The sequence below is a fragment of the Thunnus thynnus genome, chromosome 13, assembly GCF_963924715.1.
Source record: "Thunnus thynnus chromosome 13, fThuThy2.1, whole genome shotgun sequence".
Classification (NCBI taxonomy): domain Eukaryota; kingdom Metazoa; phylum Chordata; class Actinopteri; order Scombriformes; family Scombridae; genus Thunnus; species Thunnus thynnus.
In genome coordinates this window covers 24,648,235-24,664,317 of record NC_089529.1, presented here as the reverse complement: position 1 = coordinate 24,664,317, position 16,083 = coordinate 24,648,235, and the positions used below count along the sequence as shown (strand labels likewise).

Here is a 16,083-nt window from a genome sequence, read left to right as displayed (position 1 = left end):
TACATTGTAGGAGGAAGTGCATCTCTGTCTCAACCTCATCTGTTGAACATTGACAAATTATTCTGTTTTCTTTCGGTTGCCATGATTTTTTTGTGTCGTCCTTTTTTCGATTGCCAGTTTATGGTCACTGAGCCTCTATTTACCGTCTCTGTATGATATGGTTTTCAAGAAATCTGACATGAAAATCTGTTGCAGTGTGTTTGTGTTATTGCCAACTCACAAAACAGGGGCAGAGATTTTCAGTGATTACATGAGGGGCAATTTAAACTTTTCACTCACTGCTTTATTCACAGGGAAATGCTTGCCAGTCGTAAGTTGTCATCCAGCCTTAACAGCGTACTGAGTGATCTGATCAAAGTTGTAAATCAAGACAAATCACATGCTATATAGGCCTACCAGTCTGACATAACTTGCCACTGTCATGGAAAACATGAAACTATGGCAGAGGAGGGTTAAGCGGGGGGGGGGGGGTGTCTTTGACCTGTTTCACAGTTTGTCACAGTGCTTGGAAGAGAAGTTCAAACATGTCACAGCTGGTGCATGATCACTTCAGTGGCTCTCAGATGAGTTTGACCACTATACCCCTACAGACAATGACCATAAATGTAAGAAAATACAGTTTCAAATTAAGAATTTCAAGCAATAATCAGGTGAACCAGCTGTCACAGAAGAGACCAGCGTTTTTTCTACAAGTTATAAAAGGAAATTATGTCACCAGCCTGCAGACATCTTGAGAGGACTCTCATAACTGACCTGGTAACTGTTACAGTTAGGCTAATCTCATGTTGTTATTTCGGTGCTTGGATTAGCCTAACACGTGAAATCATGCTACATATGCTGCATAAATTAGTGGGAAGTTGAAATTCATAAATTAAGAGTTAAATTTACATGCATGTACTAAGGGTATTCAACAATATAAACATGGTCTGGCACATGGTGTGAGAGTCAGAAACGGAAATCATTCCAGAAAGAACGAGCAAAATGAGAAGGGACTAGGGGGGGGCGTTGCCAAACACTCCTAATCCAGAGTGATCCTGTGAGTCAGCCTCAGACCAGAGCCAGATTAAACTACCACTTCTTCACTGCCTGTAGGACAGAAAGAACATAAACAGAAGCAGAGGAGTCCAAAACAAGCTGTTGGATACTTAAGTCCTGTAAATAACAAAAGTTAATTTCTCCTTTTGCGTCTATTGGATTATCAAAAATTGGACAACAGCTGGCGACATGGCGCTCCTGAGGTCAGGCTGGTTGTGGAGACAGAGTGAGTTTTTTTTACAGCATAAAGGGGGGAATAATAGGTTTGTTATGATAAGAAGCATAAATTCAAGTTCTGATTTACTTGAACTTGTGCTCAAATGATGAATTGATTAGCTGACCAACAGAAACGTTAGTGGTAACAATGTTTATCATCAATTATTCTTAATGACCAAAAGCATTTGTCTATCATTATTGACTTAGATTTTAAAATAAGCAATCAGAAGGTGAAAACCTTGGGCTCTGGGAATTTGTGAAGGACATTTGTCCTTATTTTCTGACATTTTGTAGACTTAAGAAACCCAAAAAACAACAGATTAATTGAGGATGTAAATAATCATAGTATTGAAGCTTTAATCTGAACTGATAAAAAAAAAAGCCTGAATACTACCTTTAACTGAAACAGTACATTAAATACAACACAAATAAATGATAGGAATTATATTTTTCTGTCTAGGTGATGAAAGCATGTCACCAAAATAAACTTTTCAATGGTTTCTGGGATTTTTTGTAAAGTTAAAATGTATGGATCAAATTATCTTAAACACGTATTTAGCATTTCTGTACTGTGACTTCTTTTAAGATCATAACAGCTGATATATTAGCCCAACCAATTTATCAGTCTAGCTCTGAAATGTGCTACTCTTTGTGTCATTTTAAGATGTTTCCACACGCAGTATATTATTTTAATCTAACATAAAATCCTCACCAGAAGACCATCATTAAATATACATTGAGAGGGGGTTTTGTCTTCTGAGGACAAACATGATTTGTTTTCAACCATGAACATTTTCTAGAAAGTGAAAACTGTACCTGTTATGAAACTCTAACCTTATAATCCCATTAATTGTCCATGGCCAGGTCTTTAAGTGGCTTATGAAGGCTAGTCAATGGGGATGTATCTACTGGAAAAGTCTACAGCGATGCTAGCAGCTCTGTGTGGTTGTGCTTTGAGTGAAATGCTAACATCAGCATGCTAACAGGCTGACAATGACAATGCTAACATGTTGATGTTGTGTAATGTTTGCCATGCTCACCATGCCAACATTTGCAGATAGCACAAAGGTATTTCAGTTTGGACCAACTGACTGAAACACAACTACAAAAGAAACACAAAAAGTTCAAACTGATAATGGGCTTACTGTAGAAGGATGTTTAATTAATGAACACTCTTTGAGATTGCTTTTAGCTTAGCTTATTCAAATAGGGTGATGCAACGCAATTTAACTTGTCCCTTTGTCCTGTAACCCTCACACCTAAATGACTGATAACTGTAATATATGCCTTTTCTCTAGCTTGTGTCCTAAAACGCTGGAAGTTAAACTGGTGTGACCTTTGGATAGACGGGAGTCTTTGCTTCTACAAGACTGACAGCAGGCGAGAGTTGGAGCACCGCGTCAGCCTCAAGACAACATGTATAGATGTGCGGTCTGGCCTGGAATGTGGAGGTACAGCACAGTGCCATTTAGCCTTTTTGCTGGTTCCATTTATAGGGAACAGGGATCACTCAAACCCACAGACTTTCATCTGCACTAATCAATGTTTTTTATATCAATAATAGATCAAATGACAATGTCCTAATGTGCAGGGTTTCCCTGGTAGTGATGAATCCAAAGAAAGTTATCACCAATTCTATAATTCCTCTCAGATCTACACAGTTTTGGGGTTCTGGCCTGCAAACTCTTATCAAACTTGTTTTCAGCAGCAGTAGGCTGGAGAGAAAAGGCTCTGATAAAGTCACTGTACACTACCTGCCCAGTACCAAACAGCCAAAGTTAGAAACTTGCTTAAGAGCCAGACATTTAGCTTAGCAGCTTAAGAGCCAGACATTTTTCTCAGAAGTTGGTGGAGACCAAAACAGAGCTTAAAGGAGAGGAACTATTGGACTTGTATTTGTGAGGTGGCCAAAAACATGACTCTACTGGCTCCAAATGGCAAAAAACCCAATTAATACAACTTTAAATTCTAATATAGTTTTCAAATAGTTCAAAAATGTCCGGCTGATACATACAAAATGATAAAGAATGATGTTCAGAACATTTAGAGTACTTCCATGTGGTGAAAAACTTACTCCTGTAACATGTTCAACTCCTTTAACTTGGCTGCAGGTGTGACTCCACCAGAGAGCAATCCAAGGGAGAATCTCATTGTGGTTCAGCTCGCAGACGGCTCAACAGTCAACCTGTGTGCCAACAGTGAGGATGAATCTATGTAGGTATTCTCCCTTCACTCGTGGCTGCTCAGCCTCCTTTCGCTAGCTGTCCATCAATTCTTCTTTCCTTTTCATTTCTTTGTCAGAGCATGGAAAATGACTCTGCTAGAGACCAGGAGAAACCCGGTGAGTGATCCATACTGTCTAAGGGCTGACACACAGTTAGTTCATTCTCAGTTGTATGTGGCATTTCCGCTCCGGTGCTCAAGGCTGTGTTTTCTTTCTGTACTGTAGGTGTTCACATATGACCCATATGATGACTCCTACCAGGCCATCCCCCTTAACAGCTATCAGACTGTCTACATCGCACCTGGAGCAGGACCAGGTATGTAAAGTGATGTTGGAGCCTTCACTTGAACTGATCCTGTGCTGTTCTGACAAGATTCTGCTTTCACACAGGTTTCTAACATTATTATTATATTATTATATCATCAAATTTAAATCAATTTAGAGACTTTTTATTCAATGTATCTGCTTCGGGGGAACTTGGACTTATTCATGACATCAGTATTTCCAAATTCCTGGCTACAACCCTGGTAGTGAGTACACTACAGTCTGGCAGTTCTATTACAAGGGAACTTTTTGAAAGCTTCTGCAAACAACAGAAAATCTGGATACAACAATTGTCTACCTCAATGGTATTAGAGCTAATCAAAGATGCAGAAAACTCATGCGATTAAACAAATAGGCAATGACCAACAACCAAGACACTACAGCAGATGCTACATGCATAAATACATTAATGAAATGCAATTAATAGAACATTTATGAGGGAGAAAGTGTGTAGGCGCCTCGCCTCTTGCTGCCAGATCTTATGTCATCTCCCAGTATACCTTACTGATAATGTGATGATGCAGGCATGCACAATGTAATAATCCAGTCGAATGCAATGGAAATTTAAAAAAAAAAAAAAATTTATTCTAAGGTACAGCAATAATAGTAATCTGTATTATAGTGTAATTTATTTGTATTGAGTCACCTGTGGCAGGAACAAGTTAATACACCTTCTCTGCAAATGAGCTCCATAGCAGCAGTCCAAGCTAAATGTTTGAGGCCTCCTATAGTCTGATTTGTACATATGAGTCCTTTGAAAACAGATGAAAACATTTCTGTGTGACATTTCAACGTGTTTTGTGTGAAACAAGATCTGGAGGGTTTCTGAGTTGCCTGGTGACCTATAGTCAATAATGTTCACAGTAGGCTTACAAGTCCAGCTGGGGACCTTTGTGACTTGTCATGCCCCCTTCTCTTTCTCTCCACTTGTTTTTTCTCTGGACTCAACTGTAATATCTAACAAATGTACAAGATGTCCAGAAAATACTGTACTTTTAAAAATCTAAAATACTTTAAGGCATCTTTGTGGAAATAAAACCTGGAAGATGGTGTAAATATTACGCATCTTTGTCAACAATTTAAATTGTGCAGCATGACACAGATTTTCTAAATTGAATTTTAGAACCTTATTTATCATGTTCATCTGCTGTATGTGAATGTTTAACTGCCTGAGAAGTATTATGTAATGGATTTGTGGCATGGCCCAATTACAATGACCATTTAGGGGCAAAGTCTAGCTTTGGGCCCCTATCTGCTTCCTGGTTCCCAGGTGTGCTGTGTTTAATTGGTTTGTGTTATATTTGTAGTGCGGCTTGGTTGGCTTTGTATAATATACAAATATGTGTCAAGTAAGCACATTGAAGCTAGATCTTGACACAGGATCCCTCTATAAGACAGGATAACAAGATTGATGGGTTAATAAAAACACAGGAGCCACTTTATAATTTCAGTTTATACTCAGTGAACAGTCCACCACATTTCTCAAAGGTGGAGGAGACTGTTTCAGAATAGCATTTTGCTGCCCTCTGGTATTCATAGTTGACAACTATGAGTTCCTCCTGTGTAATTTGTCAAACATGGATCAGCCAACAAGTTGACCGTGAACATTAAATGTGTCTCTCCTCTGTCTTTTCTCTAAGGTACCCACCAGGTGGTTGTTCAAAGGGACCCGTATGATACAGTGGCAGAGCATCTAGCACTGGGATTACTGACAGGCTTGGCAGCAGGGGCAGCCATGCGATCCTTCCTCTGGATGCCCTTCTTTTTCTGCTGAGATGATCATAACTGACATTACGACACTGCACACAGCCTGTCTGTCCCCACAGACAGGGAGCAGGACATCAGACGAGCATGTGTAGAACGGCTTTCTCTAGGTCAGCCTCCCAAAACCATCTTTTGTATCATCTATTTTCTTATCTGCTGTAACAAGCAGCTGCTCTTTTGGTTGTTCAGTTTTTTTTTTCTTATGTGCAATTTTGCATATAAAATGTACAAAGCTGTTACGGTCTTCCTGCTTACAGTACACTCAGTCTACTCATGAGCATTTGCAACAGGAGGTCAATTTTGTATCTGAATGTTCTTTTACCTGCTGCCTGAATTTTACACATTACAAAGCTTCAGAAAAGTTGTAGTTTGTAAAGTATGTAGTCAGTATTAAATAATAAATGGATGTATTAAAATATAATTAAGGGTGATCTTAAGTTATTGTCTGGTTGTATACAAATAAACCATAAATACCAATTTTTTAACTACATCGCTCTAGTTTGAACAAAAAATCCCAACTCAAGGTCCTTTTTCTGGAGCTTTCAACCATGTTACACAGTCTTCATCTGCGAAGGGAGCTTGCTCTGTTGTCACGGAGATGGATCTGTTGACGTGCAAACTTAATAGCTGTTACGATTTCATCCATAGCACTTTGAGGACCTCTCATCCATGTTAACTTAAAAGTTGATCATGCAAAACAAGCTCCCTCTGCTGATAAAGATCATGTCATATGGCATGAAGCTCAAGAAAAAGCTAGTAAGTGTACCTTGAGATGGAACTGTTATGTCACACTATTACTTCCAAGAGGAAGAATGAACTTTGGTGGTTAAGGTTTAAGCTGACCCCGACTATAAGTTATAAAAATGCTTAGATGAAAACAGCTACAAAGCTCAGTTTAAACAGATCCATCTCCATGGTAACCAAGCAAGCTCCATCCACTGATAAAGACCACGAGTTGGGGTCAAAAGATCCAGAAAAAGCTAGTAAATAGAAAATTTGTTTTTTGTCAAACTGCTTTTTCCAAGGTCGAGAATGACCTGTTTGTATCAATACAGAACCAAACCACAGAGACATTTGAAAGTGGAAATACAGTGAATAAGCTGCATTTTTGTTTTTATTAGTCATTTATATCCAAAAAGTATGTCAACTCTGTACCAACATGTTATCATTAGTAGCAAAGTTGTTTTCTTCTCATACTAATGATGATGCAATCACCTCGAAATCACCTCAAGAGACAGATAAGACATAAACTGTGAAAAATGTTATCTTACATTATTTGCATGATCCAGTGTATAATTTTGTGTAATGGTTAAGAAAAACTGAAACTACAGCAGCTTAAATTAATGTAATTTAAGAAAGCATATCCTAGCTGTCCCTTATAACCAGTATTACTGAACAACTCTTGCAGAACCTGAAACCAAGGAAATGGGAAACTTCATTCTTTTCTTATATATAAAAAAAGGATTTATAGCCTCATCATACCAAGTTAACGCCATTAGGGGATCACTGGTCTGCTGAGATAGGCCAGTGTAAAGTTTTGCTTTAGACTAGTCTAATGTAAGTTAAACAGCTTGAGAATGTTTGGTTACGTTGTAACCTTGGTTCTCTGAGTGAGAGACTATCTCTCCACTCCGTTACATATTGCATATGTACGGGAATGATTCCCCTGCTGTCAAGGTACGTGGATACTTCTTTAAGACACACCGGCTTGCCCGGTCACGCTCCACGGTTTACCTATAAAGCACCTGTGCTGGCGTGTAATCACTAATAGTTTGATCGAAACGTGTCTCCAAGCGGCCTCAAGCTGGACAGATAGTCTTGATACGATAGAGAACGTTTGGTTACGTTGTAACCTTGGTTCTCTGAGTCTTCACTCCATTACATATTCCATATGTACGGGATAACTCTTTAAGACACCCCGTGAGGAGACGGTGCAGCCCACAAGCCCAAAACACTGATATGTGACAAACGAACTATTTACAAATGTACACTATTCACACACCAACCAGGTCAAGGCCCCACAAGACGCAGAGGCCAAGCCTGGGAGGCAGGAGGGCCGCTAAAATAAGTCTGCAAGTCGGAAGAATGAACCAAACAAAAAGGCCCTGCAAGACGCAGAGGCCAAACACGTGGACAGAGCAGCCACTCAGATCAGCCCGCAAGATGCAAAGCTGTCGAGATAATTGAGGATCTTGAGCCCTCACTGCCTCATGGGTGCAAGAACAGAATCCATGCAGCGGGTGAACATCCAGGGAGCCAGAGATTTGCCAAAAGGCAGGACCCAAAAGGTCGCAGGCGATGGTAACAAACCAATCCCCTGCGGTAACGGCCTGCTGCACACTGAGAACTGTTAAAATTCTGCAACGCAGGGGGCGAAGATACTTGTTGAGCCCTCTGAGGTCCAGAATAGGATGAAGTCTAAGACCAAGAAATAGCGAGAGAAAAACCCTGCCTGTTGATTCCCGTGCTCCACCTCCCTTATGGCATTCTTCTCCAAAAGGGAAGACATTTTCGCGCGCAGGACCTCAGCATGTTGGGTGTCGGACACAGCAGTGAAAGTGGCCAACCTCGAGACAGGAGGTCTGCGAGAAAACTGTAGATGGTAGCCATGGATCATGGTGAAAATGACTCATGGGTCCACCCCCAAAGCCAACCAAGCCGCACTGCAATGGTTTGTTAACCAGGGGCACTGGCTGGGTCCCGGGGGGGGGGGGGGGGCTTGGAGGACCGCTGAGCCTGGGCAGTTTGTCCTGCCCCTCTGCCCTGATGGAAATTGGACCGAGTACGCCGACAAAAAGCCTCCAGCTTGGGCCAGAGGAAAGAGTGACGCAAGCAATACGCCGGTATGGGGAACCAAAGCTCAATGATCGGAAGACCGAGCCCAGCACAGAACCCACCAAGTGTGTTAGCTCACAAACCGCAAGCAATACCCTGGAGCAGGTAACCTGACTGGAGGGGAAAATGAACTGCAGCAAGGGAACAGCAACCCAGGGAGGCTGCCCGTAGACAGATGCCCAGCTACAATTTAATGTAGGTAAGCGGATGACAAGCTGCAACTTGCACACTGTCCTTCACTTCTCACACACTTTCAGAAAACAGACTGTCACACACTGCACCTTCACTCAGGTGAAGATCAAACAATAAGTGATTACACGCCAGCACAGGTGCTTTATAGGTGAACTGTGGGGTGTGACTGGGCCACCTGGTGGGTTTTGAAGAAGTATCCACGTACCTTGACAGCAGGGGGATCATCCCTGTACATATGGAATATGTAACAGAGTGGAGAGATAGTCTTGATATGATAGACAAAGTAATTTTAAGATGAATACGTCAGCAGCCCTACTACAGTAATATCTCAGAAGCTCTGTGTTTCCAAGGTGAAAATTACTGTGGCACCATTGTTTATCCCATAAAACTTAACTTTCTTTACATCCCTCAAAACAATGAGCCTGCCCACTATATGTGGGAACAATTTCTGATGTCTTTTAAAAGCTTTTCTGAATACCTTTGACAATTGTGTTGACTATACATCATTTAAACACTTGACTGTGATAGCTACTTCTAATAAATTATTGCTGCTATTGCTACAATTCATTGTCTGGTAAAGTGGACTTGTAACTTCTAAACTGTACAAGAAGGGAAACATTTTCTGCAAAAGGGAAGAGAGTGGAGTACCTTAAAGGAAAATTCTGGTATTTCTCAACTGAGTCTTGCTGCTGGTTGCCCCATAAGTAAAACCCTATGCAATTAGCTACAATAGCTAATCCAGAGGGCTAACTGTATCTTGTCTTTCAGTTGAATTTAAACTGAAATTATTTCTGTAAAATTTAAATTTATTTTGGAAAGCTTTAGGAGGTTCGTACTGCTTGCTTCAATATACTGTACGCAGTTTTGCTTGAGTTGCATTTCCTGTATGTTTGTAACTGAGGAGTCGAGTGCAAAGTTAGCCTTAGCTATTAGTCAGAATGGCCATAATTATGAGAACTGTTGGAAAATACCATCATTTTTCTTTAAAGCAGTTGTTGGTTTGCCATGTGTTTCAGTTTCAGTCTTAAGTTACAATGATGAACTACATGTTGAATCTAAGTTTAAGTCACGGTCGTTTCTTGTGAAACCAGACCTTGTTCTTGATCATAAAGCCAAACTTCCATTCAAAGTTAGTCTTTCACTGACAGTGTAGCAGCTCAAGTAGTTCCAGCCTTTTGTTGCTCCTCATGTCTCTTGGCTCTGTCATTTCATGATTTTCAAAAAGCTTTTTCCTTTAAACTCTTCTGTGGCATACACAAAAGGGGTCACTTTATCACTCACTGCTTCAATAACAAGCCCTGCAAGACGACAGACCAAGCTCCTGATAATAATCTGCTCCTTGCCTATTGGCATGATTGGTATGTCAGAGAATGTAGTGATCCCAAAGCTTGCCTACAATGATGCCAATCCAGGGGCAGCCATTATACATGAACCTATTTCACTAGAATTTTAAATCTCACAACGGCTTATTTGGCAAGTACAGGAACTCAAATTATTCTCCAATATGTCTTCCAGTTTAAATATGGGTGTCTCACATTGTCTTTACAAAAATAGTGATCACTTTCAGAAAGTGCTGATTAATCGTAATTTCCCCTACTTTTACTCCTCCTTACATGTGACTAATCGTCTGTTCACTTGCCCTTTAGCCTTCACTCTGTCATCTCCTAACTTTCCCTCTGCTTGAAGTTTCCGGATCAGATCGTGGGGACCCTTCCCCATCAGAGCTGACGGGTGCCTGTAGGAGCCTCCCAGGCGGTCCCACAGAGTGAAGTATTGCCCATAATTGAAGTCGAAGAAGAGGTGGTGGTCAGTGTGGTGAGCTGAGCCATTGATGACACTTGTCAGACCGCTGGGGACACGATAGTCGCCGTCGTGGATAGAAATAGTCCAGATGTTGACGAAAATGTACAGGGCCAAGTAGAGCACCTTGTGGAGGGGGAAGAGGAAGGGGTAGATGTGGTATGGGAGTCCCTGCATGAAGCCATCTACTGGATGAAAGGCATGGCTGGCAAAGGGGGTGGGGATCTTCCATAAGTGGTGTGGTTTGTGAAACAGCTGTTGGAGACAAGTGAATAGAAAAAAAGAAAACAGAAAATGACACATTTTATATGCTCTATATCTGTGATTTGTGTTGACACTACTTTTTACACAGCATTAACCCGCCCAAATCCCAAAAAAGTCTATTTGGATTACTTTTGGGTTGGGTACTCAGACTGGAGTTTGTTCATAAGAGTTTTACCTCTAATTGAGGTGTAATTGTCTTACTGAGCTCAAACATAAGTAACCATGTAGGATAACATACTGTGGATTTATATGTCTGTGAAGAATTTTTCAGCAAAGTAAAGAAATATATACAGTATTTGTCCATGCATAGAAAAAAATAACATGTAAAATGTGAAACATTTACTCAAAATACACTCAAACTGGTTTTATTCAAATGTGGAAGCCCTGTTTGTGGTGAAGGAAAGTCTTACTGCTTTGACACATTTCTACATTCTGGGTTTTAATAATCTCAGAAGAAAAGGAAAAACATTTGAGGTAAAAAATAGTTGATTTTGTAATTGTTATTATTTTTACACATACAGCAGTGGGGTCTGTGGGGGCCCAAACAAGGAGGAAGTAAAGCTAATGTCTGCTATTATTATTTTAATACAGATTTATTGGTATTAGCAAATATGTCAACTGAGCACTGCAAACAAGAAATTACAGAAATTAAAACCTGGAAAAGGAGGTTAATGAGAACCCTTTACACATTAAGAATAGCTTATTGTAGATATTACGATATTAAAAAAGAGAAAAATAGTATCAGTCTAATACTGTTGTATTGGGAGATAAGTGGTTTAGAGCCATGTCTATTTTTCAGCAATTACTGTATCAAATTAATGAAGTGTTACTGTTAAAATGCATTAGAAAGCCTCCTCATGACTTATAATGAAAAACCACGGTTGAACTCACCTTATAAATAAGCTTATGATGTAGGAAGCGATGAATCCAGTAGATACACATGTCGGTGAAAAACAGGAAGGAGATCATACTCAAGAAGAGCCCAGGCCAACCTGCAAGCACACATGCCATGTCACCACTAAGAAATGTTCATGTTCAGGTCTAAGCCTGATGACACATGACAAGATAACAGAACAACTGAGAGCTGCTGAGGACATTCTTTAACTCACCCAGCGGAGATTCATCGACCCTGTCATACAGTTTGCTGTACCCTCTAACTTCAGCGAAAAACAAGGCCACTGTGGGAATGCTGATCCAGGGCAACGAGGTCATCGCATATTTGATCTCCCTCTGAACCTGATTCTAAATAGGAGAGAAGAAATATAGACATTTAGATAGATACACAGTTTATTACTGCAGCGATCATAGAATAGAAGATAGAAGATATAGGCCTTATACCTCTAAGAAGTGCGGGTGTTTCATCAGATTGTGGTCGAAGATGAAGAAGTAGCTGATGGCTCCCAGGCCCAAGTACAGGACCGCAGCCCCGAGGTTCGTCAGCACCAGCAGGCTGATAATCTGCCGCAGTGCCCCGTCCTCAGACCACGACGCGGGGTACACATACGGCGTGAGGACGTAATAGTCAGCAACGTTCAGCACAAGATCCATGGTTAAACCTGTAGAGTGTGGGACAAAGAGAGAAACTAATCTGACATTCGAACATCACAGTAGGACACATTATAAAAAGATACTATATACACTACATTTCCCAGAAGCCCCTTTGCCACTATAGTAAAAAGAGCTGTTTCTGGTTTTCCTGCTTCATGAGACAGAGCAAACTGGAAACTTCTATGAAATAGGTGCAATTCATTGTTCTTATTATTATTAGTTTACAAAACATTTAATTAATATTTTATGGATATTTTATTATTCTATTCTAACAATTTTAACAAGCTTTGAAGTACAGCTGCAATAATTAATCGATTAGTTGACTGAAAGAAAAATTAATCAGCAACTATTTTGATTATTGATTAATCATTGTGAGTCATTTTTTAAGCAAACATTTGATGGTTCAAACATCTCATGTGATAAATTGCTTCTTTTCATTGTTTTTACTTTATAGTAAACTGAATCTTTCTGAGTTTTGGACTGTCGGATAGACAAAACAAGACATGTGATGACATTAAATTGTGACTGGCATTTTTTAACGTTTTCGGATGTTTTATAGATTGACTGATTAATTGATTAATCAAAAAAATAATCAATATATCAATCAATTAGGAAGATCATTGTTAGTTGCAGCCCTTTTTTGATGTGATGTGTTGCTGTAAAGTGTGTCTTTGTTCACATTCAATACGAATATCGGTTGCAAACAGCAAAAAGTAGTGGCATTGGTATGATATATGTATCGTGGCTGGCCTCAGCATTAAGCAGTTTACATCCACTATGAAGGTCAACTTCTCACACTTCAAACCTTAAATCTACAATTCAACAATTTATAATCAAATAATAAACTACTGACACGCCCTCAGAGTGGGACAGCATGTTGCAGGTATTTTATGAGCTGATTCCAGTATTTTAAACTCAGTATCTTTCAATAGTTATAGGCCAACAATAAATACAAATAAAAAGGTGTCCATATTTGCCTTTCACCATTATGGATAAGGGTTTAAAACAGCATTTAGTCCTTCAAAAATCAAATAAAAATTAAAGTTAATATCTTCTTTTGGGTTTTTTCTGATCAAAAATTTCTGAGGCGGCTAGGAAACAACATTGGGGGACTTTGACCTCTGTATATCTAAAATCCTATTGCTTCTGCCCTGCTTCAGAGCAGATTCAATAGGCCAATCACAAAACTCTTAGTAGTAACATGTCTTTTTCTTGTCGTTAATATTTGATAGTAGTTGTTATGTATAGACACACACACAAAGTATTTACATATTACTCTGAACATTCATATTCACAGTTTCTCTATCCAATATGACTACGAGTAGTGACCCTCCTCTAACATATGTTGTGTTTTTTGTTGTTTTTGTTTGAATTATTACTACCCTACAGTAGTAAGTTAATAGACAGTGAATGGAGGTTTGTGTATTGTATGTTTTGTGTATCCTGTTTTTTAAATTAATGAGATGCTGGACCCTGACTGGACCTCTGGATCTAGCCCTCTGACCCAGATCCTGACTGATTTCTATCACGCTACATTAGATTTCTGCATTTTTTTTTAAAATTACATCAAATTAAAAATGAGGAGACACATCCTGTATGCACATTAGATAATCTGAAGGTTTTTTTTTTCTACAAACCATACATTTAATTCATTAATTCTGCGTAAACACGTAAGAAATGAGGTGTTCACTTTTATGTAACTGTTACTATCTAAAACACCGTTATGTGTAACAACGTCGCAAAAAAGTCCATTTCTTGTTGCATTAACAGACACAAAAAGCTGCATTACACGGTTATATTAGAGAGCAATATCATATTAGTCACATAAAGTTAACTGTAATTTTAAAAAGCACTTTACCTTACGTATGCTGTTCGTCTTCCGGAGCAACAGTGGAGGGATCTGTACTAAACTAAAGGCAGGCGAGCAACCAATCAGCGCTGACTTACCTGTTATGTCATACAAAGCGCATCCAATGAGCGCGTAGTTTCTCATCACGGTACGTTTGTTATGATTTCCTATTGGCCAATTGGAGGATCTGATCATGGGGCTAGATGAACAGCGTTACCGTGGCTGTAGAGGGTGCAGCTGTTGAAACGCCCCCAAATGTTGTTACATATCCAGATGGATGCTTCATAATCAGCGCCGGTAGAAGTATTCAGATCCTTTACTTCAGTAAAAGTATTAACAGTAATGCAAAAAATACTCAATACATTACAAATAAAAGTCCTGCATGAAAAAATCCTACAACAGTAAAAGTACAAAAGTATTATGAGCTTGATGTAGTTAAAGTATTGCAGTAAAAGTAGTGGTTTGGTCCCTCTGACTGATATATTATTATATATGACATCATTAGATTATTAATAGTGAAGCATCAGTGTTAGAGCAGCATGTTACTGTTGTAGCTGCTGGAGGTGGAGCTAGTTTACACTACTTTATATACAGTTAGCTAGTTTAGTCCAGCAGTTCCCAAACCTAGGAGTCGGGCCCCTTCAAAGGGTCATCAGATAAATCTGAGGGGTCATGAGATGATTAATGGGAGAGGAAAGAAGAAAAAACAAAGTTCTGATACACAAATCTGTTTTAAGTTTTTGGACTTTTTCTCTAATCTTTTGTTTTTGCTGAAATATTGGATCATTTGAACATTAATTGAAATGAAAGCATGTGAGAAGTTTAGAGGGAAAAATCACTATTTGGTGGAGCTATTAACAACTCATAGACATGTGAAATGTGACCCCACTACACACTGCTTTTTGTAAGACGTCAAAAGCCAAAAAGGTTGGAAACCACTGGTTTCATCTTTAACAATGTGTTGTATTTTAAAAGCTTGTTATATTATCCATTGTGTCAAATCTTCATATGAAAAGTAACTAAAGCTGTCAAATAAATGTAGTGGAGTAGAAAGTACAATATTTCCCTCTGAAATGTAGTAGAGTGGAAGTATAAAGTAGCATCAAATGAAAATACCCAAGTAAAGTACAAGTACTTTAAAACTGTAGTGAAGTACAGTACTTAAGTAAAAGTACTTACATACCAACACTGTTCATAATTCAGCAAGTCTTAATACCTACATGTTCTGCAGTGGGACATACAGATACAACCAAACATTCTTACTTGTATAGAGACCATGACACTAAACTCCCTTTAAAAACATATGAATTTAAATTGTCTGATTCTCAACTACATGTATTCACATAGCAGAAAATAACGTCACAGGTCACACAATAAACTTTGCTTCATACCGTAACAATTACATAATGTATTATAGCAAAGTGAAATTTTGAAATTAACCTATTATCAATTAATGCTGAACTTCACAGAACAGAATACTTAATTGAAAAGGTGTTATACAGAGTTCTGTAAATTATGTATTATAGCAAATTAGCAAGGCACAAATATTTTTGCAATATTCTTAAATTGATTGGTGTGGAGAATGACTGGTAATGACTTTGGTTCAGCACAAATGTATTACTGAAAGTACTGTTTTTGCTGCCCAAACATGCAATACAGTTAACCAGTAGGCCCGTATTATTTGACTATTTCAGTTCTGCTATCAGTAACATTTATGCTCTCCTGCCAGTCTTTCACTGCCAGTAATCTTGGGTGGATATTTTATTTTTAGTTTTTGTTTTAATGGCAGAGATGGCAAACTGCTTACATTCTGCTGTTTAACTGACACTCATCCAGCCAGAAGATGTCGCCAGTGCTCTAAGGTACGAGAAACAGCAGCATCAGCATTTGGTACACTGCATTAGGTAACGGGACATAGTTGGAATATATAGGAATATTATAGTGATAACTCTGGAGATAAACCGATCAAAAAAATGCAAAATTAGACACACTATAAGCTCATATAATATTATACAGAAACAACTGGCTCATT

The 16,083-nt window shown here is 39.0% G+C and overlaps 2 protein-coding genes across 4 annotated transcripts; one reads left to right on the top strand and one right to left on the bottom strand.

Annotated features, from left to right (window-relative positions):
- On the top strand, positions 1 to 5,994 carry plekhb1 (pleckstrin homology domain containing B1). Its single transcript, XM_067608762.1, has 6 exons — positions 1 to 1,261; positions 2,550 to 2,702; positions 3,363 to 3,465; positions 3,553 to 3,592; positions 3,701 to 3,791; positions 5,440 to 5,994. The coding sequence occupies exons 1-6, from the start codon at positions 1,225 to 1,227 to the stop codon at positions 5,571 to 5,573; spliced, it is 558 nt and encodes a 185-aa protein (XP_067464863.1). The 5' UTR covers positions 1 to 1,224; the 3' UTR covers positions 5,574 to 5,994.
- Positions 5,995 to 6,636: 642 nt separating this feature from the next.
- LOC137196000 (lathosterol oxidase-like) lies at positions 6,637 to 14,113 on the bottom strand. Of its 3 annotated transcripts, none has more exons than XR_010931197.1 (5): positions 11,993 to 12,215; positions 11,764 to 11,896; positions 11,546 to 11,646; positions 7,691 to 10,645; positions 6,637 to 7,603 (listed from the first exon to the last, which is right to left on the bottom strand). XR_010931197.1 is itself a non-coding variant. In XM_067608761.1 (5 exons), the coding sequence occupies exons 2-5, from the start codon at positions 12,200 to 12,202 to the stop codon at positions 10,190 to 10,192; spliced, it is 900 nt and encodes a 299-aa protein (XP_067464862.1). In that variant the 5' UTR covers positions 12,203 to 12,210; positions 14,061 to 14,113; the 3' UTR covers positions 6,637 to 10,189. The 3 variants fall into 3 exon arrangements, 2 of the variants coding, with proteins under 2 accessions (XP_067464862.1, XP_067464861.1); XM_067608761.1 differs by adding an exon at positions 14,061 to 14,113 and having other exon boundaries at positions 6,637 to 10,645; positions 11,993 to 12,210; XM_067608760.1 differs by having other exon boundaries at positions 6,637 to 10,645.
- Positions 14,114 to 16,083: the final 1,970 nt, after the last annotated feature.

What these genes read in the sequence shown, in the direction of transcription:
- LOC137196000 (XM_067608761.1), bottom strand. Translation starts at nt 12,202, where the DNA reads ATGGATCTTGTGCTGAACGTTGCTGACTATTACGTCCTCACGCCGTAT. An exon ending in AACACCCGCACTTCTTAGAG is followed by an intron (nt 11,897 to 11,992) that starts GTATAAGGCCTA and finishes TCTCCTATTTAG; the next exon opens with AATCAGGTTCAGAGGGAGAT. An exon ending in GGTCGATGAATCTCCGCTGG is followed by an intron (nt 11,647 to 11,763) that starts GTGAGTTAAAGA and finishes GTGTGCTTGCAG; the next exon opens with GTTGGCCTGGGCTCTTCTTG.
- plekhb1 (XM_067608762.1), top strand. Translation starts at nt 1,225, where the DNA reads ATGGCGCTCCTGAGGTCAGGCTGGTTGTGGAGACAGA. An exon ending in AGGCTGGTTGTGGAGACAGA is followed by an intron (nt 1,262 to 2,549) that starts GTGAGTTTTTTT and finishes CCTTTTCTCTAG; the next exon opens with CTTGTGTCCTAAAACGCTGG. An exon ending in AACAGTGAGGATGAATCTAT is followed by an intron (nt 3,466 to 3,552) that starts GTAGGTATTCTC and finishes TTTCTTTGTCAG; the next exon opens with AGCATGGAAAATGACTCTGC.